Here is a 26697-nt window from a genome sequence, read left to right as displayed (position 1 = left end):
GGACCTGTTTCTTTGTCCTTTGTCAGCATTTGTTTGATGAGGATTGATGAATGAAGATCATTCTGATTTTTTTTTTTTTTTTTTTTTTTTTTTTTTAAATACCCTAGCTGTATAATCCTACAGGTTTAGTGCTCTCCCATAATTATAATAATTTTTTTTGCCCTAGCAAACCTAGGTATGGTAACCCAAGAAAAAACGCTCTAACTCTTGAGATTATTATTGTCGACCGGGACAGCGAGCTTGCAATGTGATTAAGGGAACTTGAAACTTAAAATGTGATTTACAGTTCTGGTCCCTGTGTATACTTTGTTACAAAACTGTGGTGTCGTGTAGACCAAGAAGGTTTAGTGCTTGGTTTTGATTATAATATACACTGAGAGATGTACGTATGTGGGTATACATATACCGAGAGTAGCTTGATCTTGCCAGACTGGTGGTCAGGTTACATGCAAGTCTTAGTATTATGAAGCTGTATAACCCTTGTGGATTTAGTGCTGTTGTGATTATAATTAGTATTATGAAAGCAGGTAGCCAATTCAGGGCCTTTTGCACCTGGTCAACAGACTTAAGAGCGACCTGGTAATAAGGGATGAGACAAATACAGTGGTACCTTGAATTTTGAACAGCTCCCAACTCGAACAATTTTGTAAGTGTATTTTTGGGGGTCTGAAATGAACTAATCTAATTTACATTATTCCTTTGGGAACAAATTCGTTCGGTAACGGCACTGGAACAGCCTTCTGGGACGAATTATGGCCGAAACTCGAGGTACCGCTGTACTGTAGTTTTTCTTTAGCCATTTATTCCTTCACTGTACAGTATTTACAAAGTTAAATCGTAAGACAGCAAAGAGCCACTCATAACAGCAGGTTATACATCAGAATACAAAATGTTTGGATGGCAGCTGCCCGTACTGCCTCTGTCTTGCATTCTCCTTGCCTTCACTGGTCTGATTATTGCATATTTCATCTTTAATACATCCTGCCATACAGTGCTGTATGACCCTTGTGGGTTTAATGCTTAGTTATGGTTACAATTATAATTGCATTTTGAACTTTGATTTAATTGTAAATGAGTGGATCCAGCAGCCAGATATTGAAACTGGACAACACTTGTTTGATTGCTTGATTGAACTGCACATTATAATATTTCTACCCCTCAAGGAAGGTTCCTTCTTAAATAAAAACGCACAATACCGTGACTGGAACGATACACAAATAACCCGCACATAAAAGAGAGAAGCTTACGACGACTTTTCGGTCCGACTTGGACCATTGACAAAGTCACAGTGTGTGACACAGTGTGACTCTGTCAATGGTCCAAGTCGGACCGAAACATCGTCGTAAGCTTCTCTCTTTTATGTGCGGGTTATTTGTGTAAGGTTCCTTCTTGCTGGTGAGGGGTTCTTGATCTAGGGAATTGGATCTGTGCTTGGGTACCCTGAATTAAGCCTGAATACTTTTCACATATGCCCCTTCCCCCCCACATATGCTGTATAATCCTTCAGGTTTAGCGCTCTCCTTATAATATTTCTAATAGCACATATACAAGGTATACAGACCTACCTGACATCAGTGACTTACTACTATATAGAATGGCCCTTGTTTTCTAGCTAACTTGGTCAATTTAGCCCCAGGATGCAACCTACACCAGTCTGATAACACCCAGGTACCCATTTTACAAGGACAGCAAGTGTCTTCCTGAAACACTTCTGATGATTCTACTTGTACTGGGGATCGACCACTGGGCTTGTGTATTGTGAGCTGAGTATGCTACCAATCAAGCAATGGGGCCCCAGAAGTATATTTTGAATTTCCAGTTCACTGGTCGAGAGGGCATACCAATGGGTGTTATGAATGTTGTATGAATTGAAATGTATACTCTACGCATACCACACTTAAGAGGCAGCTACGTTTCCCCCGTCTTGTAATAACACTTCCATTTTCCCACTATAATCTACTTAATCTATCTAATCACATTTGCTTTGTTTTGTAAGGTGAAGTCGGAACCTGTAGTCCTGAAGTCTAGGATCTGGGCTTCGCTCAGACCTCTACAACACTATTGTCCTCAAAGGTTAGACCATGAATTAAGTGAAGATCCTAGACTTGAGGACTACAGGATCCTAGACTTGAGGACTACAGGATCCTAGACTTGAGGACTACAGGATCCTAGACTTGACTACAGGATCCTAGACTTGACTACAGGATCCTAGACTTGAGGACTACAGGATCCTAGACTTGAGGACTACAGGATCCTAGACTTGAGGACTACAGGATCCTAGACTTGAGGACTACAGGATCCTAGACTTGAGGACTACAGGATCCTAGACTTGACTACAGGATCCTAGACTTGAGGACTACAGGATCCTAGACTTGAGGACTACAGGATCCTAGACTTGAGGACTTCAGGATCCTAGACTTGAGGACTACAGGATCCTAGACTTCAGGACTACAGGATCCTAGACTTTAGGACTACAGGATCCTAGACTTCAGGACTACAGGATCCTAGACTTCAGGACTACAGGATCCTAGACATCACCTTACGAAAGCAGATCCTAGACTTCAGGATCCTGGACTTCACCTTACGAGACAGCAAATACAATAGTAATTATAGACAAGGTAGATTATAATGGAAAATGAACATGTTACTAGAAGACGTGGGAACTTAGGCGCCTCTTAAGTGACCCTTGTAACTTTAATGAAAGCTGTTAAATTGTGTCCCCTCAGGGAAGGTTCCTTGATGTTGGTGAGGGGCTCTTGATTTAGGGAATTGGATCTGTGCTCCAGTTCCCCGAATTAAGCCTGAATGCCTTCCACATCCTCCCCCCAGGCGCTGTATAATCCTCCGGGTTTAGCGCTTCCCCCTTGATTATAATAATAATTATTATTGACATGGTGTGAGGGGCGGTGGCCCTCGACTCCAACAATAACAATATGGTGTGAGGGGCGGCGGCCCTTGACTCCAACAATAACAATACGGTGTGAGGGGCGGCGGCCCTCGACTCCAACAATAACAATACGGTGTGAGGGGTGGTGGCCCTCGACTCCAACAATAACAATACGGTGTGAGGGACGGCGGCCCTCGACTCCAACAATAACAATACGGTGTGAGGGGCGGCGGCCCTCGACTCCAACAATAACAATACGGTGTGAGGGGCGGCGGCCCTCGACTCCAACAATAACAATACGGTGTGAGGGACGGTGGCCCTCGACTCCAACAATAACAATACGGTGTGAGGGACGGTGGCCCTCGACTCCAACAATAACAATACGGTGTGAGGGGCGGTGGCCCTCGACTCCAACAATAACAATACGGTGTGAGGGACGGCGGCCCTCGACTCCAACAATAACAATACGGTGTGAGGGGCGGCGGCCCTCGACTCCAACAATAACAATACGGTGTGAGGGACAGCGGCCCTTGACTCCAACAATAACAATACGGTGTGAGGGGCGGCGGCCCTCGACTCCAACAATAACTGAAATGTCAAAAGGGAACCTCATAGGTATGGTAACCTTAGACCTGCAAAAGGCCTTCGATACTGTCAACCACAATATATTATGTAATAAACTTCAATCTATCGGTATAGGTTCTGTAGACTGGTTTAAGTCCTACCTTAGCAACAGGAGACAAATAGTCAAAATCAACAAAACGGAATCAGAACCCCTGCCGATAACATGTGGAGTTCCCCAAGGTAGTATTCTGGGTCCCTTACTATTCTTATGTTATGTCAATGATATGCCTATCAGTGTCAAGTGCAAACTCCTACTGTATGCAGATGACAGTGCTCTGTTAGTGACAGGTAAAGACCCACAAGATATTGCTAATGTTTTAACACTGGAACTGGAGTCCTGCAGCAAATGGTTAGTAGACAACAAACTATCATTACACCTAGGGAAAACTGAAGCCATTCTCTTTGGAACGAAACATAAACTGAGAAGGGTAAATAATTTTAATGTTCAGTGTAATGGGGAGTCCATCACTTTGGTTTCATCAGTTAAATATCTGGGAATCCCCTTTGACCCATGCATGTCAGGAGAATTGATAGGGAACAGTGTAGTAAAGAAAGCGAATGCCAGACTGAAGTTCCTGTATAGACAAGCACAGTGTCTACCTACTGAGGCTCGCAGGACCCTATGTCTAGCCCTTATACAATGCCATATGGATTACGCTTGCTCTTCTTGGTACTCTGCCTTGACAAAAAAACTGAAAGATAGACTGCAAATCACCCAGAACAAAATCGTAAGATTCATCCTGGGGCTGGGACCAAGAGAACATGTAGGCCAGGATGAATTACAGCAGTTGGATATGCTGAATGTTGAAGACAGTGTAAAACAACTGAAGCTAAATCATGTTTATAAAATTGCTCACAAACAATGTCCAGAATATCTTGCTGTCAATTTTGTCAAGGTTGGGAACCAAAGCAATCATAGTACTAGGGGGAGAGAGCACAACTTTGTAGTACCCACAGTCAGTGGCCAGGCTTCAAACACCTTTTATTGTACAGCAATAAAGGAATGGAACAGACTACCCACAAATGTCAAAGCCAGTCATAGCTTGAATCAGTTCAAGAAGACTGCCAAAAAGTGTCTGATGAATGAAGCAACAGAAAGGGAGGGGAATGATTTTCTATTTTTTTAGCTAAAATACGTGTAAATTTTACCTTATCCCTAGTAATGACCCTCGTATTGTAGATAGTCGTAATGACCCTCGGGTAGTAGATAGTCTTAATGACCCTCGTATTGTAGATAGTCTTAATGACCCTCGTGTAGTAGACAGTCTTTTTAGTATGATAATAAGATGTTATCTTCATTGTAGAATAATAAGAAAATATTACAACCTTTATATTATAATAATAAGGTAAAAGGACCCCAATGGAAATAAGTCACTCTGTCTGACTTTTTTGGGTTATCCCAGGTTCTCTACACATATGCTGCTATGTATGATAATTCTATGTAACTGTATTGTGTATACCTGAATAAATTTACTTACTTACTTACTTAACAATACGGTGTGAGGGGCGGCGGCCCTCGACTCCAACAATAACAATAACAACAAAGATGGCCGCCGCCGCCGTCAGGTTGACTCAGTCGTCATTATTTAAGTTAATTATTAATGTGTGGCGCCTGACACTGCCTCCGTCACACCTCTCCAGGTATATACTGACCTCCAGGGAGGTGCCTCCATGTCCAGGGACGGTGCTTTTGATCCAAGGGATGGGAATTAATCTCTTCCCCTGGGGGATCAAACCTGACTTACTTCCCGGTCCCCCCACAGGGGCTGTCACCCCCTTACAGGTTTAGCACTTCCCGTTACCACCACCACAGGGGCTGTCACCCCCTTACAGGTTTAGCACTTCCCGTTACCACCACCACAGGGGCTGTCATCCCCTTACAGGTTTAGCGCTTCCCGGTCCCCCCACCACAGGCTGTCACCCCCTTACAGGTTTAGCGCTTCCCCGTGAATAAAATGAAAAAAATAAATGAATGTCTACCACTTTAGTTTAATTAGTGGGAAGCAGTAAACCCGTAGGGGCTCACTTACTGCTGTGGTAACGTGGGTCAAAATAGGTTTGATCCAGAGAGTAACTCCAGTTCCTTGGATCAAGAACCCTCCCCCCAAACCTTGAAGTATATAAATTATTTTCAATTGCAAGGGAAGCACTAAACCCCAAGGGGGCCACTCAGCGCCTCGGGGATGGGACATTTAGGTTCGATCCAAGGAAACGGGGAGGGTAAATCCAGTTCCTTGGATCAAGAACCCTTTTAGCAGCATGAAGGAGACTCCCTTCAGGAGTACACTACTACAGTAATAATAATAATAACAATAGCAGAACCCGGGTTCAATCCTGGGCCAGGTTAATAATCCAAGATTATTAACCTGGGAGGGTTAATAATGCAAGATTATTAACCTGGGAGGGTTAATAATCCAAGATTATTAACCTTGGAGGGTTAATAATTCAAGATTATTAACCTGGGAGGGTTAATAATCCAAGATTATTAACCTGGGAGGGTTAATAATCCAAGATTATTAACCTGGGAGGGTTAATAATCCAAGATTATTAACCTGGGAGGGTTAATAATCCAAGATTATTAACCTGGGAGGGTTAATAATCCAAGATTATTAACCTGGGAGGGTTAATAATTCAAGATTATTAACCTGGGAGGGTTAATAATCCAAGATTATTAACCTGGGAGGGTTAATAATTCAAGATTATTAACCTGGGAGGGTTAATAATCCAAGATTATTAACCTGGGAGGGTTAATAATCCAAGATTATTAACCTGGGAGGGTTAATAATCCAAGATTATTAACCTGGGAGGGTTAATAATCCAAGATTATTAACCTGGGAGGGTTAATAATCCAAGATTATTAACCTGGGAGGGTTAATAATCCAAGATTATTAACCTGGGAGGGTTAATAATCCAAGATTATTAACCTGGGAGGGTTAATAATCCAAGATTATTAAACTGGGAGGGTTAATAATCCAAGATTATTAACCTGGGAGGGTTAATAATCCAAGATTATTAACCTGGGAGGGTTAATAATTCAAGATTATTAACCTGGGAGGGTTAATGATCCAAGATTATTAACCTGGGAGGGTTAATAATCCAAGATTATTAACCTGGGAGGGTTAATAATCCAAGATTATTAACCTGGGAGGGTTAATAATCCAAGATTATTAACCTGGGAGGGTTAATAATCCAAGATTATTAACCTGGGAGGGGTATATTGTAAGTCGCTGTACATGTATATATATCTGGGTATAATTTTCACAATTACTGTGGTCGTCAGGTACTTACAGCGAGGTATAATAAGCAGCAGCGACGGTGGTGGTCGTTGTTCCGGTCTGGGTCGTCCACCGAAGGAAGGTCAACACAGGTTCCTGCCTCGTACTGTACGTGTAACTGTACATGAAATGTCTACGTATTGTAAATGTGGAAATTATTTTTATTTTTGGTCAGTTGTGTGTATATAAGTTGTGGTTTTTAAGCCAGAATTATTAACCCGTAAACGGTCCAAGCAGATCTACGTTCACATGTGTAGTGCTCCAAAAGTAGATATATATTTTTTTTTACATATTTTCTAATATAACAAAAAAAAAGTTGATCGAAGTTTTTTTTACACGTTTTCAAATGTAAAAATAATAAAAAAAAATCTACTTTTTTTACATACTTTAAAATGTTGAAAAAACGTATATATATGTTTGGACCGTTTACGGGTTTACTTGGCTTAGTCAGCAAAGAACGTTTTTAGTAATTATGCTGAGCTGGTGTTCAGTTGTGTTGTAGCCCCATGCAAATTAATTAGCCCATCACAAAATTAACATATTGGTAAATAGAATTAACTATGAATAAACAGAAAGATGGATGAGGGGTGCAAACCGCAGCCTGTAAATTGACAGGCCAACGCTCTACTGTCTTTGCTGTCTAATTGTCAACTTACAGGCAATGGTTCTCTCCCCCTTGGGCTGTATAGTCCTTGTGGCTTAGTGCTTCTTTTTGATTATAATAATAATAATAATAATAATAATAATAATCTCACCCCCTTGTCCATCTTTCTGTTTATTCACTTTAATCTGTGTTCAGGGTTACCGTATTTTACAGCATGGGAGACGCTGTTTTTTTTCCCCAAAGTCGCAAAAATTTACCCAATTTCTTGGAGGCCAAAGTACCATTTATCTTTTTCCAAAATTTTGCTAGTAAAAATTTGGGGATGGGTGGGGGGGGGTCCTCGACACCAAACCTTCTTGTTAGCCATAAAATACGGTAACTATATGTAGACTGACCTTATTACAATGCAAAAGAACCTCAGGCATACATAAATTAAGATTTGTGTGCCTCTCAGTGTATATACACTGAGAGGTTAAAGAAGGGATTATAATATATAAACTAAGAGGTTAAATAAGGGATTAAAATATTCTCGACTGGTGGTGAACAGGTTACGTGCAGCCTTATTGACTCTTGTGTAGTAGATAGACTTCAAACTTCCCCCCTAACTAACCAGCTAAAATAATATTATTTTTGTTCTCTCTGATGATGTGGGTAATACAAAAACAGGCGAGTTTTTATGAAGAGAATGGTTCGTCAGGGAGGGATTCATCACTCTATTTTTATTTTATATATTTTAATCAGGATTCCAGTTTGATTTGCCGCGGGGGCGTTGACCCCCGGAACTCTCTCCAGGTAAACTCCAGGTAAACTCCAGGTAGTGCCAGACTGGGTCTTGTCTTGTCTGTGAGGTGACCTGGCATTAATCAGGGGGAAAGTGCTAAACCCATAGGAGTCTTACAGTGCCTGAGGAATGGGAGACATTTAAGTTCAGTCCAAATAATAATAATAATAATAATAATATTTTGTTTTATGATAATAATAATAATATCTTTATTTAGTACAAGTACATGATGCAACTTATACAGACCATAGCTGACACCTATGACATACTACTATATAGAAAGTTCCTTGTTATGTACAGCATTTCGGGGAAATTAGGTCAGTTTTGTCCCCAGGATGCCACCCACACCAGTCCACTAACACCCAGGATGCCACCCACACCAGTCCACTAACACCCAGGATGCCACCCACACCAGTCCACTAACACCCAGGATGCCACCCACACCAGTCCACTAACACCCAAGATGCCACCCACACCAGTCCACTAACACCCAGGATGCCACCCACACCAGTCCACTAACACCCAGGTACCTATTTTACTGATGGTGAACATAGACAACCAGTGTAAGGAAACACGTCCAATGTTTCTACCCTCGTCGGGAATCGAACCTGTACCCTCACCGTGTGAAGCGAGAGCTTTCGCCACCAGGCCACGGGCCGCTGTATCTCAGCATGATACAATGTTTATACAGAGATGGATGATATTTAGTTGTACATACAGAAAGCCCATAGTTATCCAGAGCATTTTGGGCAAACTTAAACCTAATTAGTGTGCATTACCTAGCAGAGTTTACTGCCAGAGGGGAATCATAGGCCTGTTTCCCGTGTGAAAAAAATAATAATAATTGAACGTTGTGTCAGAGGAAAGAAAGTCTCCCTGAAAGCATTGAGTATACATAGTGTATAGTGTATACTACAGTGGCTCCCTAGTATATTGATGATAAAGGCTAAAGTGTCATTTGAAAACAGGTGAATTTGTAAATGAAGTGATAAGCCTATAGAGGCAGGTGCCAGAAGTCGCCAGAAACTTACCACAGGTCAGCTGTTTTTAATAATCTTCCTGGCCTGCTAGTGTACTCGCATATAATCTAGTGATACCAGTGAATAGCAGAATACAGTGTTGTAGTAGCAACTAACCAGTATTATAATGGTACTTAGTGAAGTGGAGTGACTTTCATTAGTTTCATTTTCTTGAAATACGAGACGTTACTGTGAATTTCATATAACCTGTAGTTACCAGCGGTCGCAATATACACAACGAGAAGCAATTATTACTACAGAAAAAGCGTCCTTCCTCCAAAATTTGCACCAGTCAACTATAGTGATAATATAGCATTTATTGTGGTGGAGACGGAAAAACAAAAATAGAAAAGCCAGATACAGCGATTGATAAACAAAGAGGTCGACTGTACGTCATTGTAGGAGCTGCCAGATATCACCGGCTCTTCAACACGCAAGTTATACTTTTGTATCAGTCAAATCACATATTACTCGGGTAGATAATTTCCAGTAGATCCTTCATGTGTTAGCTCAAATCACCGACCAGTATGTTTTAAATAAGTGACCCACTGATCAGAGCAGATCGACTGGTCCGAACCCTTGACTGGTCCGAACCCTTGACTGGTCCGAACCCTTGACTGGTCCGAACCCGGGACTGGTTTCAAACAGTTTCGTTGGACAATAAAGCAGACTGTAAACGGATGGGTTTGTAGGCGCCCTTATAAACACAAACATTAAAAATCAGGAACGTGACGGTAAGCTGTCCAATATACAAAAAGAGTTAGAAACAGAAATACAAATAGCTAGAGCTTCATTTAAGGTTATTAATATAATATTCAAGAGGTTGCTAGTAGACTTGCAGTAAATCAACCATTCAAATCATTATGAAGCTGTGTGTAGTCTGTGGTCAGTCAAACAAACGGGCTACCACATGGATAAATTGTCATTTTTGTGGAAATTGGTGTCACGCTCCTTGTGCAGATATCCCAGAACTAGCTACAAGCAGTATTAAAACAGAGAAGTGTTTTTGGGTATGCCCAAATGAGGAAAATCTGTGGACTAAAATCACAAGGGTATTAAAAGAGGATAACATCAAAGCTGCTTTCATAGACAACCTGGAAGCTTTCTACAACAGATGGGAACATAAAAAGTCCGGGCTGAATGGTACTGCCCTTGATACTGGCCATGTAGTCACAAACTGTAAGGCTGGAGATGATGTCCTGGGAGACAGTAAATGGGGGGCTGATAGTGCTGTCCTGGGAGACAGTAATGGTGAAGCTGGAGGTGCTGTCCTGGGAGACAGTAATGGTGAAGCTGGAGGTGCTGTCCTGGGAGACAGTAATGGTGAAGCTGGAGGTGCTGTCCTGGGAGACAGAAATGGTGAAGCTGGAGATACTGTCCTGGTAGACAGTAATGGTGAAGCTGGAGATACTGTCCTGGGAGACAGTAATGGTGAAGCTGGAGGTGCTGTCCTGGGAGACAGTAATGGTGAAGCTGGAGGTGCTGTCCTGGGAGACAGAAATGGTGAAGCTGGAGATACTGTCCTGGGAGACAGTAATGGTGAAGCTGGAGATACTGTCCTGGGAGACAGTAATGGTGAAGCTGGAGGTGCTGTCCTGGGAGACAGAAATGGTGAAGCTGGAGATACTGTCCTGGTAGACAGTAATGGTGAAGCTGGAGATACTGTCCTGGGAGACAGTAATGGTGAAGCTAGAGATTTTGTCCAGGTAGTCGGGAATTATACGCAGGAAGGAATACATATAAATGACCTCATAGAGGACAGGAGCCATAGTAGGGAAACAAGTGTAGTCAAAGATAAGATAAAACCAATATTGCAAACCAGAAATACCGCAGGAAATAGCAAACAAGAGGACTCCAATAGCAATAGTGAGGATAAATTACCAAAAACAACTGGTGGGAGCTCCATTGTTGGTGCTAGGGAGGATAGGAATAAGACAGGGAAACATGCACCAACAGGGAATACAGTCACAGAAACCCAAGGCAAACGGAAACCAAGCCTGTGCACATACTATGCACTTGGTATCTGCTGGCATGGGAAATCTGGAAAAACAGATGGGACATGCAACTATGACCACCCTAGAAAATGTCATGCCCATATGACAACAGGAAAATGCAAACTCCCTTCCTGTAAGCTTTTTCACCCTGAAATGTGTACCTCTTCAGTACAGGAAAGACTGTGCTATAACTTAAATTGCCAGGCATACCATCTAAAGGGGACAAAAAGATACAAAACATCCAGGCCATGGGAAAACCTGGGTAGCCACAGCCACTCAAGAGGGAGAGGTTTTTTAGTGCCAGGAAGGAAAAAAAACTGGCAGGAAATGGCAGAAATCGTACACCAAATCCAGTCATTCCTGGAGTGGAACCACAGTCGATGGCCTCCACTCCAAACCAACAGATACAGATACTAATGCCGGAAAAAAAATCCCCCCCCAGTACCAACAATACCACCAGTCCGATAACATTCTTCTTTGCAAATATACAGGGTCTAAAGCCAGCAATAAACAACAAAATACCTTTCATCCGTGGACTGCTTGCAGAGGCAAAGGCAATGTTCGCGGCTTTCACTGAGACCCACATAAAGGATCACTTGGACAACGAAATATGGATCCCAGGTTACAACCTATACAGATGTGACAGAGTGAACAGGCAAAAGGGGGGGGTTGGCCTGTACATTGCAGAGTCACTTGTTTGCACAGAACTGCTTAATGCCTCAAATGACGTAGTGGAAGTTTTAGCAGTAAAGGTCGAGAACCAAAACCTAGTCATTGTGGTAGTCTACAAGCCTCCGGATGCAACATCCCAGCAATTCCAGGAACAGCTGTTAAAAATTGACCACTGTCTGGAAAATCTTCCAGCTCCTGCACCCAACATCTTGCTCCTGGGGGATTTCAACTTAAGGCACCTAAAATGGAGGAATATAGCAAATAATATTGTTGCAGTAATAACACCAGGAGGCAGCTCTGATGAAAACTCACACTCACACGAGCTTTTAAATCTCTGCACAAAATTCAATTTAAACCAGCAAATAATAGAGCCTACTAGACTGGAGAATACACTAGACCTCATCTTCACTAACAATGATGATCTGATAAGAAATGTCACCATATCAAAAACAATATACTCAGATCACAACATAATTGAGGTTCAGACATGTATGCGTGGAGCCTCAGACCGACAAAATGAGACTAGTCACGAGGGAGCATTCACCAAATACAACTTCAATAACAAAAACATAAAGTGGGACCAAGTAAACCAAGTCCTAACCGATATAAGCTGGGAAGATATACTAAGCAACACAGACCCAAACTTATGCCTAGAACAGATTAACTCGGTGGCACTCGATGTATGCACAAGGCTTATTCCTCTAAGAAAAAGGAGGAGTAGATGTAAAATAGAAAGAGACAGGCGCTCCCTTTACAGGCGACGGAAAAGAATAACAGAGCGGCTAAAAGAGGTCAATATATCAGAAATGCGCAGGGAGACACTGGTCAGAGAAATAGCAAGCATCGAACTTAAGCTAAAAGAATCCTTTAGGAGTCAGGAATCGCGGGAAGAACTAAAAGCCATAAATGAAATCGAAAGAAACCCAAAGTATTTCTTCTCCTATGCCAAATCAAAATCGAGAACAACGTCCAGTATTGGGCCCCTACTTAAACAAGATGGGTCCTACACAGATGACAGCAAGGAAATGAGTGAGCTACTCAAGTCCCAATATGACTCAGTTTTTAGCAAGCCGCTAACCAGACTGAGAGTCGAAGATCAAAATGAATTTTTTATGAGAGAGCCACAAAATTTGATTAACACAAGCCTATCCGATGTTATCCTGACGCCAAATGACTTCGAACAGGCGATAAATGACATGCCCATGCACTCTGCCCCAGGGCCAGACTCATGGAACTCTGTGTTCATCAAGAACTGCAAGAAGCCCCTATCACGAGCCTTTTCCATCCTATGGAGAGGGAGCATGGACACGGGGGTCGTCCCTCAGTTACTAAAAACAACAGACATAGCCCCACTCCACAAAGGGGGCAGTAAAGCAACAGCAAAGAACTACAGACCAATAGCACTAACATCCCATATCATAAAAATCTTTGAAAGGGTCCTAAGAAGCAAGATCACCACCCATCTAGAAACCCATCAGTTACACAACCCAGGGCAACATGGGTTTAGAACAGGTCGCTCCTGTCTGTCTCAACTACTGGATCACTACGACAAGGTCCTAAATGCACTAGAAGACAAAAAGAATGCAGATGTAATATATACAGACTTTGCAAAAGCCTTCGACAAGTGTGACCATGGCGTAATAGCGCACAAAATGCGCGCTAAAGGAATAACAGGAAAAGTTGGTCGATGGATCTATAATTTCCTCACTAACAGAACACAGAGAGTAGTCGTCAACAGAGTAAAGTCCGAGGCAGCTACGGTGAAAAGCTCTGTTCCACAAGGCACAGTACTAGCTCCCATCTTGTTCCTCATCCTCATATCCGACATAGACAAGGATGTCAGCCACAGCACCGTGTCTTCCTTTGCAGATGACACCCGAATCTGCATGACAGTGTCTTCCATTGCAGACACTGCAAGGCTCCAGGCGGACATCAACCAAATCTTTCAGTGGGCTGCAGAAAACAATATGAAGTTCAACGATGAGAAATTTCAATTACTCAGATATGGTAAACATGAGGAAATTAAATCTTCATCAGAGTACAAAACAAATTCTGGCCACAAAATAGAGCGAAACACCAACGTCAAAGACCTGGGAGTGATTATGTCGGAGGATCTCACCTTCAAGGACCATAACATTGTATCAATCGCATCTGCTAGAAAAATGACAGGATGGATAATGAGAACCTTCAAAACTAGGGAGGCCAAGCCCATGATGACACTCTTCAGGTCACTTGTTCTATCTAGGCTGGAATATTGCTGCACTCTAACAGCACCTTTCAAGGCAGGTGAAATTGCCGACCTAGAAAATGTACAGAGAACTTTCACGGCGCGCATAACGGAGATAAAACACCTCAATTACTGGGAGCGCTTGAGGTTTCTAAACCTGTATTCCCTGGAACGCAGGAGGGAGAGATACATGATTATATACACCTGGAAAATCCTAGAGGGACTAGTACCGAACTTGCACACGAAAATCACTCACTACGAAAGCAAAAGACTTGGCAGACGATGCACCATCCCCCCAATGAAAAGCAGGGGTGTCACTAGCACGTTAAGAGACCATACAATAAGTGTCAGGGGACCGAGACTGTTCAACTGCCTCCCAGCACACATAAGGGGGATTACCAACAGACCCCTGGCAGTCTTCAAGCTGGCACTGGACAAGCACCTAAAGGCAGTTCCTGATCAGCCGGGCTGTGGCTCGTACGTTGGTTTGCGTGCAGCCAGCAGCAACAGCCTGGTTGATCAGGCGCTGATCCACCAGGAGGCCTGGTCACAGACCGGGCCGCGGGGGCGTTGACCCCCGAAACTCTCTCCAGGTAAACTCCAGGTAACTTAAAACTACATGGGCAATAATTAGTCCAGTTCCATGGATGAAGAGCCTCTGGCATTATAACACCTCCCATGAGACCAGAAGATCTTAGGAGAGTATTATTATACAGTGGACCCCCAACCAACGGCCTTAATCCATTCCAGAGAGCTAGCCTTTAGTTGAATTAATTTTCCTCATAAGAAATACATAATGGAAATCCAATTAATCTGTTCCAGACAGCCAAAAGTATTAAAAAAAAATTTTTTTTAAATGAAATATACATTTCCCTACAAATAAAACAATAAGACATGCAGAGTAACTACATAAATAAATGTTAAAATGACACTTACCTTTATTGAAGAGTATTGATGAGTGATGAGACATTGTTTTTCTTAAACACTCTGCGATTTTCAGTGATACATGAGTAAAGACTTCACTTTGCAATCCCCACAAACATTACAACATGAGAGATAGCCTGTCTTTCATAGGCTTGTGTCCTGGGAGTGCCTTTTTCCCCTGAGTAATGTAGGTCCTGTTTGGCATTGTCTTCCAGAACACGCCTGTTTCCTCACAATCAAACACTTGTTGGGAATTTTTCAGCTTCGCCATGCCTTATCACACTGTGTATGCCACTATGATTCTTAAATCTCTCAGACCAACCTTTGCTGGCCTTAAATTCACCAATATGAGCACTAGTTCCAGGCATTTTTTCCTGTTCACCTGGGTGTTAGTGGACTGGTGTGGGTTGCATCCTGGGGGACAAGATTAAGGACCCCAATGGAAATACGTTAGACAGTCCTCGGTGACACACTGACTTTCTTGGGTTATCCTGGGTGGCTAACCCTCCGGGGTTAATTTCTCAGTATTCTCGGTCAGCCACACCAACAACAGTCTCTCCACATCTTCCAGTAGTACAGCTGACCATAGTGCAGCAGCAGCTGATGGTGGTGCAGCAACAGCTGACAGTGGTGCAGCAACAGCTGACGGTGGTGCAGCAACAGCTGACGGTGGTGCAGCAACAGCTGACAGTGGTGCAGCAACAGCTGACAGTGGTGCAGCAACAGCTGACAGTGGTGCAGCAACAGCTGACAGTGGTGCAGCAGCAGCTGATGGTGGTGCAGCAACAGCTGACAGTGGTGCAGCAGCAGCTGACCGTGGTATGATAGTATTTCGATAGTATTTCTCACCCTTTTTACCACAGGGTTAGTACTAGAAGCTTTCTTGGGGCCCTAAAAACACTGGAATAATATAAAATATGGCCCAGGTACATGTGGAATCGACTGCAGCGGCTTGTAAACATTGGCACACTTAGTCTTGGAGTGGCTGGGCCCACTCAGGCCGCGCTCAGGCCGTGCTCAGGCCGCGCTCAGGCTGCACTCAGGTCGCGCTCAGGCCATGCTCAGGCCGCGCTCAGGCTGCACTCAGGCCGCTCTCTGGCTGCATGGACATGTTCGGGACCAAAACTGTTAGATGAGTTTTTCACCGTTGGTAGAGTTAATATTTTTATGCCAAAGAGCATCGTTAGACGAATTAGGCATTAGTCGATGCCGTCGTTGGTCGGGGGCCCACCGTATTAATATTACCTTTACAGGTTTAGCACTTCTTTTTTATTATAATAATATTATTAATACTGCATTCGTTAATTATGAGGGACAACTGCTGTACGTCATTTTCTTTCCAGATATTTACAGGTTTTCACGATTTATCTCCAATGGAAATTGATTTTTTTGCAGCCGGGTGAGACTTCAGAGACGGCGGATGACTTCCTCGTCGATTATGCAGCAGACGGTGTAAATATGCAAGGAACTCTTCACATTTTGCTGCTGTTGCATGCAACTCGTAATGACACCAAGAATGTTTTGAATCTTCTGAAGGTGAGACAGTGAATTATTAGTTTTTGGTAGGTCTGAGACTGTTAGAGTGGAGTGGGTAGTGGCATGTGGTTTGTATAATTTGAAGTGCTGTTGGAGTGTTAGCAAGGTAACATTTATGAAGGGATTCAGGGAAATTGGTTAGGCAGACTTGAGTACTGGTGATGGGAGGTACAGTGCCTGCACTCTGAAGGATGGGTGTTAGTTGCCTTACACCTGCTGTCAGTGTTCACCTAGCAGTAAGTAGGTACATGGGTGTTAGTGGACTGGTGTGAGTGGCATCCTGGGGGACAAGATTGAAGGACCACATTGGAAATAAGACAAACAGTCCTTGATGATGCACCGACTTTCTTGGGCTATCCTGGGTACTTAACTCTACCTATCCTATCTCATCTTATTGTTTCTTTACAGACAGCAAATGGCAGGAGTGTTAAAGCAAGCTTTGGAACAATGTCAAGCATTCTCAACATCTTCGTCAAAAACAGGAATGTTGATGCTGCGGTTGAGATGCATTGCATTATTCAAGTAGATTATCCACCGCACTGCCTCAACTGGGGCAGTGTCATTGACCTGTGTACACTCTTAGTCGGCAGCGAGAGAAGCCAGGGTAAGCAACTGAAAAATTGTGGCTTACAATTCAGATTATTTCTGTATTAATGTTGGTACAATTACCTACAGTATGTTAGGTAAAAGGACACAAGTGGAACTAATGTGACATTTTATTGTGGCAATGTTTCGCTCTCCAGGAGCTTTATCAAGCTGTTACATCTTGACAAAGCTTCTGGAGAGGGAAACGTTTCCGCAATAAAATGTCACATTAGTTCTACTTGTGTCCTTTTACCTAACAAGTTATTTCTTTTTATACTGTACAAAAATAATGTAGTTTTTGTGTAATACAACATTCCACTTTCCCCATTATTATTTTTAATATTTTACAAAATCGAAATTCTTGTTTACAGACGCAGTTAAGATATTGGAGGAATATTTGCAGTCGAAGGTCAAGAAAGATATCAACATCAGTGAAATCAGAGACAACTGTAGAAATCTGCTGACCACATCAGCTGCAAAGTGCGATTACGGTTTAACAAAGCGACTCTTTGGTATTCTTCTGTCGGGGGGCCTGGCGGAGCCGAAAAATTTCATTGCCGTGCCCTTGTTGCAGTGCAGGTTGAACAGGTTAGTCAAACACATTAAAAAATCCCTGTTGACAGTCTGAAAATAATATTTAATCCATGTGTGAACGTTTGTGAAAACGTATATCTAATGAACAAGCATTCAAGAATTATAACTCTAAAGAACAAGCACTCCAGAATCATAAAATTCCAGATAATTATTATTACTAATTATAATAATTATTATTATCATCTCAGTGTTCTTGCTGATTATGAGACATGTATTGACATCACAATTATACTATACATGTACTAGGTAGGATGAATTTATAAAACTGTTGAGTTATGCTAGTTTAACTCCGTGTTGATTTATATGTTTCTTACAATATATGCATCTATGTGTAAGTACAGTGGACCCCCCCCTCAATGATCACCTCCCAATGTGACCAATTATGTAAGTGTATTTATGTAAGTGCGTTTGTACGTGTATGTTTGGGGGTCTGAAATGGACTAATCTACTTCACAATATTCCTTATGGGAACAAATTCGGTCAGTACTGGCACCTGAACATACTTCTGGAGTGAAAAAATATCGTTAACCGGGGGTCCACTGTAGATATGTGTTTACAGATTCATTACCTAACCTCAAATTTATTTTTCTTGTCATAGAAATTCTTCCCAAAGAGATTCTGTGTCTAATCCATTGATTTTTATGGTTGTATTAATGCTTGTATAAATATTTACTGGTTAGCTAGACTTGAGTCCTGGAGGTGGGAAGTACAGTGTCTGCACTGTAAAGGAGACGTTTGGGATATTTGCTGTTTAGAGTGACTTTTAAACTGTCGTATCTGTGTGCCTCTAGCAAGACAGTGATGGAGTGAATTATGGTGAAAGTGTTTCTTTTGCAGGTCGCTCAGCCTCAAATGGAAGGTGGCCAATGTGTTAAAAATATTTTTTTTTAGAGAATGCATCATAATTTTCACCCTGATGTACAGATAACCTGACCAGCCGGGCTGTGGCTCATACATTGGTTTGCGTGCAGCCAGCAGCAACAGCCTGGTTGATTAGGCTCTGATCCACCAGGGGGCGTTGACCCCCGGAACTCTCTCCAGGTAACCTGCACACATGAGGCTTGAAATTTAAGACAATGCTTCAGTCTGACTTGGACCATTAACTACCGTGAATAGTTCTTGGTCCAAGTTGGACCAAAACATCATCATTCATTGTTGGACCTACTAATCGTAGAGTTTCGTTGCAGTAAAGACTTACCCGGTGCTGTGGAGGTTGTCGAAGAACTCTATAACAGGTATAGTCTTCTTCCCAAGAGGATGGAAGTTCTCCTGCTGCTTCTTCACCATTATAAAAATACTGACAAAAAGATCGATATATACGGTATTATCAGGTGAGGACATCTTATTTTCTGGGTCAAGTTCATCAAACTTTTTAATTTTTTTTTTTTTTGCACATTATCAGGTGACAATATCTTAATTTTAGGTTGAGTTAGTCAGACTTGTTTTTTGTATTTTTTTTTACATAGTGTTTTACAATGTTAGGTTTACGGTTCCTAACTTCATTTACAAGCTAAAATCTTTTACCAACATATTACTTATATTGATTTTTTACAGTTATTGCAACTGTATATTTACAACTGCCATAGATCTGTCAAGAAATTTCTTCTATATATTGACGGATATATTTTTGAGAATTAATATGGTTATACAGTGGACCCCCGCATAACGATTACCTCCGAATGCGACCAATTATGTAAGCGTATTTATGTAAGTGCGTATGTACGTGTATGTTTGGGGGTCTGAAATGGACTAATCTACTTCACAATATTCCTTATGGGAATAAATTCGGTCAGTACTGGCACCTGAACATACTTATGGAGTGAAAAAATATCGTTAACCGGGGGTCCACTGTATATACAGTAGAACCCCATATCCATGGATTCAGTTACCGCAGTTTCAGTTATCCAGGATTTACCGTGGCCTGAAAATAACCCTTAATTTTGCTTAATAACAACCCCAAAGCACAAAAGTAGTGATGGTGGCAGTTCTTCATAGCCTAATAGAAGCTTGTAGATGAATGGTTCAGAGAACCGACATGGTTCTCTGAACCATTCATCTACAATCCTGTCTGACACTGGATCTTGGGATCTTAATACTTGGGAATTCTTTGCTTGCCTAACCTTTGGGCACGACCTACTTCCACATTGGTCACGACTGCTGCACCTCTCCTGCCTACGGTATATAGGCTACTTCTCTGCAGATATGCTGTATTCTTTTCAAGATTGATGGACTGACCACATTGACTCAAGACTGAGGGACTTATTACCTCAAATTACTCCTGTTCTTCACCATTCTCCTTTGTATTGGACTGATGAAGCCACTGTGTGGCGAAACGTTTCCTCAGTAAAGATACCCAAGAGATGCACATGCCTAATTTATCTAAGAGGAGCTGTCAAGTGCTTCCCCTCAGTGAAAAAGTGCTAATTCGCCACTTATTGTGCATATTTATCAGTTAAAATTTATCATAGGTATGTATGTAAACGTAAGCAACTTATAAATAGGGTTCACTACTATCCACAGTTTGGGGCATCCACAGTAGTTCTTGGAACGTATCCCCGTGGATACCAGGGTACTACGTACTGTACTAATATAATTTTTTTTTCAACAGACCGGCTGTATCCCACCAAGGCAGGGTGGAGTAAAAAGAAAAACAAAAGTTTCTCTTGTTAACTTTAGTAATGTATACAGGAGAAGGGGTTGCTAGCCCCTTGCTCCTGGCATTTTAGTTGCCTCTTATGACATGCTTGGCTTATGGAGGAAGAATTCTGTTCCACTCCCGTGGAAGCATACATAAGGGGGATTACCAACAGACCCCTGGCAGTCTTCAAGCTGGCACTGGACAAGCACCTAAAGTCAGTTCCGGATCAGCCGGGCTGTGGCTCGTACGTTGGTTTGCGTGCAGCCAGCAGCAACAGCCTGGTTGATCAGGTTCTATCCACCAGGAGGCCTGGTCACAGACCGGGCCGCGGGGGCGTTGACCCCCGGAACTCTCTCCAGGTAAACTGCAGGTATTGCAAAAGTCTTTATAATCGACTTGTTGGGCAAAACCGTTGTTGCTTATGTGACAGAATTGCAAATTTAGTCTTCAAAGCAAGTGCTTGAAAGAAATATTTCTTGAATAAAAGTCTAGAAATATATATTTCTTGAATATAAGTCAAGAAATATTTATTTAGATTTTGTGTATATTATTAAAATTACTGGGAAATGCCCAACCCATAAGGATGGATTCCTGGGCAATAGGAGGCAGTTAGGTTTGATCCATGGAAGGGGCACTCCATTTCCTTGGATTAAGAGCTCTTCACCAACATCCTGTTGAGGGAAGTATTTTTTTATATTTTTAAATACATCGGCCATCTCTCACCAAGGCAGGATGACCCAAAAATGAAGAAACATTTCCACCATCACTCACTCCCTCACTGTCTTGCCAGAGAGGCACTGAAACTACAGTTCAAAACTACGATGATGCAATGAATGTATGTTAGGTAAGACACATATGCAACAGTTAGGTATCTTTATTTCAAAATGTTTCGCCTACACAGTAGGCTTCTTCAGTCGAGTACAGAAAAAAGTTGATAGAAGCAGAAAATACTTGAAGACGATGTAATCAGTCCATCACCCTTGAAGTTTTGAGGTGGTCAGTCCCTCAGTCTGTTCCATAGTCTGAAACAATATGGAGTTGAAGTGACAGGATGGAGCCTTATATACTGCCAAGAGGTGAGAAGTAGGCCACTAGTAGAGGTAAGAATGAAGTCATTGGGAGGTCAGGTCCCTCTCAAATCCATTTTAATGTTCACAATGAATGTATATTTCAGTGGTGGTGAAGAATATAAAACAAATGAAGGTCTGCTGGAGCGCCTGTTTGACCTTATGTCTCAGCGTTATGGCAACGTACAAGCACAGCACGACTTGATGTTCGCTTGCTTGGAGGCCGGACTACCCAATGAGGCCAGACAAGTACTTCAGGTCAGTGATGAACTTTTTCTTCTTTTAATACACTGGAAGTCAAACCATTGTAAGTTGAACCATCGTAAGTTGATCCATGCTAAGTTGAGGAACATCTGTATTTGTAGATGAAGCTTCAGACCAGGTTATCGACTCATAAAATCGTAATAAGACAATTGGAAACAAATCACAGGATGGGCAAGGCTAGCACCCAGTGCCTTTGAACTTTGAAACTGGTCGCTAAGCTCACCATCCTTTAGTTTGAATGTTTGTAACTTAATAATTTTAAGTTGAGGAATCTAGTGTTAAAAAGTATGGCTTTTGTAAACATTCTGCCATATGATTGAGACTCATTCTTAGTGGTAGTAAAGGTCAGAGTGATAACATTTATATATTTTCAGTGGAAGTAAAGGTGAGAGGGATAACTTTTATATATTTTTAGTGGTGGTAAAGGTCAGAGGGATAAAATAACTTATAAATTTTTATTTTTTTGCCTTTTAAGAATTTAGGTAAGGAGGTGAATGTTCATGAAGTGAACAAAATGTGCAAATTGTATTCAAGGATGGAATTAGAGGAGCCGTTGCAACATTTCCTGAAGGCCAGTGAAGGGAGTAAGGTTGTTGATCGCTGCAACATTCTCGCCGCTCTCCTTGATGTGTACAGTGAGTTGTTTTTTAATATTTGCTGTTTTTGTGGATGAAAGTGTTGCAAATGCTGGTGGAAAATGAGAAACGACTTGGAAATTGAAAGAGGTCTGGGCCTCAGTCTGAGCCCCTCTTCAGCAGATACAAAGTCTCAGACTTCTTATAATAATAATAAGGGGCTTTCTGCATGCATACTTTTGTACAAACATTGTACAAGATAAGATAAGATAAAGTATCATATCTTACTGAGCTATAGTAGGCACATCTTCGGTGGTGAGAGCTGCACCTCTCATCACTGAGGTCTGGGGTTCGAATCCCCGGACTGAAAAAGCGAAAAAAGACAAAATTATTAGTTTTTACATCTCTATAATGATTCTTGTAATATATTTTATAAAACGATTATGTAATTTTATTATAATTAATACAATATTTCAGTTATGTAGAGGAAAATACTAATTATAATATACTGTTTCTCAGCTATTGAATGAATAATAGTGAATGTATTTTTTTTTTTTTGGGTCACCTGACTTTGGCGAAAGACGGCAAATGTATTAAAAATGTTTCTCATGTAGTATTGTATTTTGAGATGCAATGTTGCATCTTGATTAGCAGAAACTGGTTCAGTAGGACCTCCATATCCTCGGGGGATGCGTTGTAAGGACCTGCTGTGAATACTGAAACCCTGGATAGTAGTGAATTATATACAGTGGACCCCTGGTTAACGATATTTTTTCACTCCAGAAGTATGTTCAGGTGCCAGTACTGACCGAATTTGTTCCCATAAGGAATATTGTGAAGTAGATTAGTCTACACGTACAAACGCACTTACATAAATACACTTACATAATTGGTCGCATTGGGAGGTGATCGTTAAGCGGGGGTCCACTATTTGAGTGCATTTATGTAAGTGCTTTTGTAAGTGTATTTTTGAGGGTCTGAAACGGATTAATCTCATTTACATTATTCCTTATGGGAACAAATTCGTTCCATATTGGCACTCGAACAGCCTTCTGGAATGAATTAAGTTTGTATCCCAAGGTAACACTGTATATAAGTGGCCTGGTGGCTAAAGCTCCCGCTTCACACACGGAGGGCCTGGGTTCGATTCCCGGTGGGTAGAAACATTCGACACGTTTCCTTACACCTATTGTCCTGTTCACCTAGCAGCAAATAGGTACCTGGGTGTTAGTCGACTGGTGTGGGTCGCATCCTGGGGGACAAGATTAAGGACCCCAATGGAAATAAGTTAGACAGTCCTCGATGACGCACTGACTTTCTTGGGTTATCCTGGGTGGCTAACCCTCCGGGGTTAAAAATCTGAACGAAATCTTATCTTATCTTATCTTATACATACCTATTATAAAATTTAATTGATGAATTATGCACAAGTGGAGAATTATCACTTATTCATTGATGGGAAGCACTTCACAGCTTCTCTGAGGCTTTGAACAACTGCCACCATCAATATTTTTGCACTTTGGGGTCATTATTAAGCAAAATTAAGAGTTATTTTTTGGCCATGGTAAACCCTGGATAAGTCAAACCGTACATACCGGACCTGTGGATATGAGGGTCCTACTGTATTTCCAAAAGTAGGCCTATAATTGTTAAATAATATATTTTGGAGTTCTTTGCTGCCTAAAAATTTTGGAATTTCTATTTTTTTTTTCACACGTGAATTTTATAGGCTAAGTGCTGTAGTATTTCAGTCTTTCTGAAGTGGTGAGGGGCTCTTGATCCAAACAGTTGTAGCTGCTCTTCCCTTCCTCAGATTAAGCTTTGATTACCTTCCACTCCCCAGATGCTGTGACCCCTATGGGTTTAGCACTTCTCTATGATCATAATAACAATACAGTGGACCCCCAACTTACGATGGCGTCAACTTACGATAAAGCCTACTTGCGATGCTTGTCAGTGTAAAAATTTGACCCCGACCTACGTTGGAAAACTCGACTTACATCATTTGTCCCATACGTTTCCATGCATCTGTCTGGCCTGAGCGCGCCTCAGCTGCCCTGCCTTCAGTTAGTGTGCCAATGTTTACAAGCCAGTGCGGTTGCTTCCACATATACATTCGGAACATTTTGTATTATTCTAGTGTTTTTAGTGCTTGTAACTGATAAATAAGCCACCATGGTCCTTATGTAAGGGGATTCCCCTTCCAAAAAATAATACAGCTCCATCATCTCCCGTCCTCCCATCCCATCAATTATCACCACATCATCAATAAAGGTAAGTGTCATTTATTCTTCATTACACAATATATATTGTGCATGTATCCTTCTGTTTGTGTGTAGGAAAATGTATATTTCATGTAATTTTTTTTTTTTCATACTTTTGGGTGTCTTGAATGGATTAATTTGATTTCCATTATTTCTTATGGGGAAAATTAATTCGACGTACGATAATTTCATCTTACGATGTGCTCTCTGAAATGGATTAATATCGTAAGTCGGGGGTACACTGTATTTGTGTCTCTCTTCAAAGACAGCGATAGTGTGAATGATGGTAAAGGTGTTTCTTTTTCTTTTTGAGTTACCCTGCCTCAGTGGGAGACAGCTAGCACATTAAAACAACAATAATAACTTCCCATTCTCCAGGCACTATATAACTCATAATAGTTTAGTGCTTTCCCATGAATTCTCTCATAATAACACACATATTTTATGAAAACAAAGAGTGTTAGGGTATTTAATATTTAAAAAAAAACTTCTGTTTTCCAGATGTGCAAAATGCAGGTGAAAAAGGTCTGAGCGTATGGACGATGATGCAGCAGGAAGGTCTGTCACCATCCAAGACCTTCCTCTCGACCCTGTCGTTACTCCTCGCTGCTAACAACTTGAAGATTCCTTTCTAAATTTAGTGTCCCATGGCTTGCTTGGCAGCGTACTTACCTTTCAAACTGAGTGTCCGGGTTCTATCCCCAACACGGGTGAAAATGCTGGGCATGTTTCGTTACACCTACTGCTACTGCTCACTTAGCAGTAAGTAGGTACCTGGGTGTTAGTCACCTTACACTTGCTGCCACTGTTCACCTAGCAGTAAGTAGGTACCTGGGTGTTCGTGGACTGGTGTGGGTGGCATCCTGGGGAACAAGAGTGCAGGACCACAGTGGAAATAAGACAGAAAGTCCTTGATGATGCACTGACTTTCTTGGGTTATCCTGGGTGGCTAACCCTCTCTACCCCAGGTTATCCTAGCTAGCTAATCCTCCGTGTTAAAAATCCAAACAAATCTTTTCTCATGTTCGGCAAATATATTTTATCAATTGCTATTGAAATATTATTTATTACCTTCTTTTTTATAGTATTCATGGTGTTTAATCAGATTGAGTGGAGACAAGTGGTTTTCTTGTGGTTTGGCTTGCTGTTGGAGTATGAGCAGGATAATTTATAGAAGGAAGTGGAAAAGAATCCTTCCTCTGTAAACCTCGTGGTAATACTATATGGTACACTCTCCTGGTGGTACTATATAGTACAGTCTCCTGGTGGTACTATATGGTACACTCTAGTGGACCTATGTGGTACAACCTCCTGATGGACCTATATGGTACGGCCTCCTGGTGGCCCTATATGGTACAGCATCCTTATGGACCTATACCCCTCATGAAAGGTTCCTTGATGCTGGCTTTGGGCTCTTGATCTAGGGAATTAGATCTGTGCTCCAGTTTCCTGAATTAAACCTGAATACTTTCTAGATCCCCCCCACAGGCGCTGTATAATCCTATAGGGTTTAGCGCTTCCCCCTCGATTATAATAATTGTGGACCTATATGGTACAGTGTCCTGGTGACCCCATGCAGTACAACTTTCTGGTGGTCATATATGGTACAACCTCCTTTTGGTCCTATAAAGTACACTCCTGGTGGTACTATATGGTACAGTCTCCTGGTGGTACTATATGGTGCACCCTATTGGAGCTATACGGTACAACCTCCTGATGGACCTATATGGTATAGTGTCCTAGTGGTCCTATATGGTACAGCATCCTGGTGGCCCAATATGGTACAGTGTCCTGGTGGCCCTAAAGAGTACAGTGCCCTGGTGGCCCTAAAGAGTACAGTGCCCTGGTGGCCCTGTATGGTACAGTGTCCTGGTGGCCTTAAACAGTGCAGTGTCCTGGTGGCCTTAAACAGTGCAGTGTCCTGGTGGCCCTATATGGTACAGCGTCCTGGTGGTCCTACACAGTACAGCGTCCTGGTGGGCCTACATGGTACAGCATCCTGGTGGTCCTACATGGTACAGCATCATCATGGTCCTACATGGTACAGCATCCTGGTGGTCCTACACAGTACAGTGTCCTGGTGGTTCTATATGGTACAGTGTCCTGGTGGTCCTACATGGTACAGCATCCTGGTGGTCCTACACAGTACAGTGTCCTGGTGGTTCTA

At 42.0% G+C, this 26697-nt stretch overlaps 1 protein-coding gene across 3 annotated transcripts; it reads left to right on the top strand.

Annotated features, from left to right (window-relative positions):
* Positions 1–5016: 5016 nt before the first annotated feature.
* Positions 5017–25305, top strand: LOC128700971 (leucine-rich PPR motif-containing protein, mitochondrial). Of its 3 annotated transcripts, XM_070079892.1 has the most exons (9): positions 5017–5152; positions 6792–6894; positions 16403–16543; positions 16952–17147; positions 17500–17716; positions 18910–19053; positions 21535–21685; positions 22167–22326; positions 25032–25305. In XM_070079892.1, the coding sequence occupies exons 1-9, from the start codon at positions 5058–5060 to the stop codon at positions 25163–25165; spliced, it is 1341 nt and encodes a 446-aa protein (XP_069935993.1). In that variant the 5' UTR covers positions 5017–5057; the 3' UTR covers positions 25166–25305. The 3 variants fall into 3 exon arrangements, with proteins under 3 accessions (XP_069935993.1, XP_069935994.1, XP_069935995.1); XM_070079893.1 differs by lacking the exon at positions 18910–19053; XM_070079894.1 differs by lacking the exons at positions 5017–5152; positions 6792–6894 and adding an exon at positions 9793–9924.
* Positions 25306–26697: the final 1392 nt, after the last annotated feature.

The sequence above is a fragment of the Cherax quadricarinatus genome, unplaced genomic scaffold, assembly GCF_038502225.1.
Source record: "Cherax quadricarinatus isolate ZL_2023a unplaced genomic scaffold, ASM3850222v1 Contig37, whole genome shotgun sequence".
Classification (NCBI taxonomy): Eukaryota; Metazoa; Arthropoda; class Malacostraca; order Decapoda; family Parastacidae; genus Cherax; species Cherax quadricarinatus.
The sequence above is the reverse complement of the archived record's forward strand: the minus strand, read 5'-3'. Positions and strand labels throughout refer to the sequence as shown.

Coding starts and splice junctions, on each gene's coding strand:
- LOC128700971 (XM_070079892.1), top strand. CDS start 5,058: ATGGCCGCCGCCGCCGTCAGGTTGACTCAGTCGTCATTATTTAAGTTA. Junction 6,895..16,402: donor ACAGGTTCCTGCCTCGTACT/GTACGTGTAACT, acceptor ATTTTTTTGCAG/CCGGGTGAGACTTCAGAGAC. Junction 19,054..21,534: donor GATATATACGGTATTATCAG/GTGAGGACATCT, acceptor TGTATATTTCAG/TGGTGGTGAAGAATATAAAA.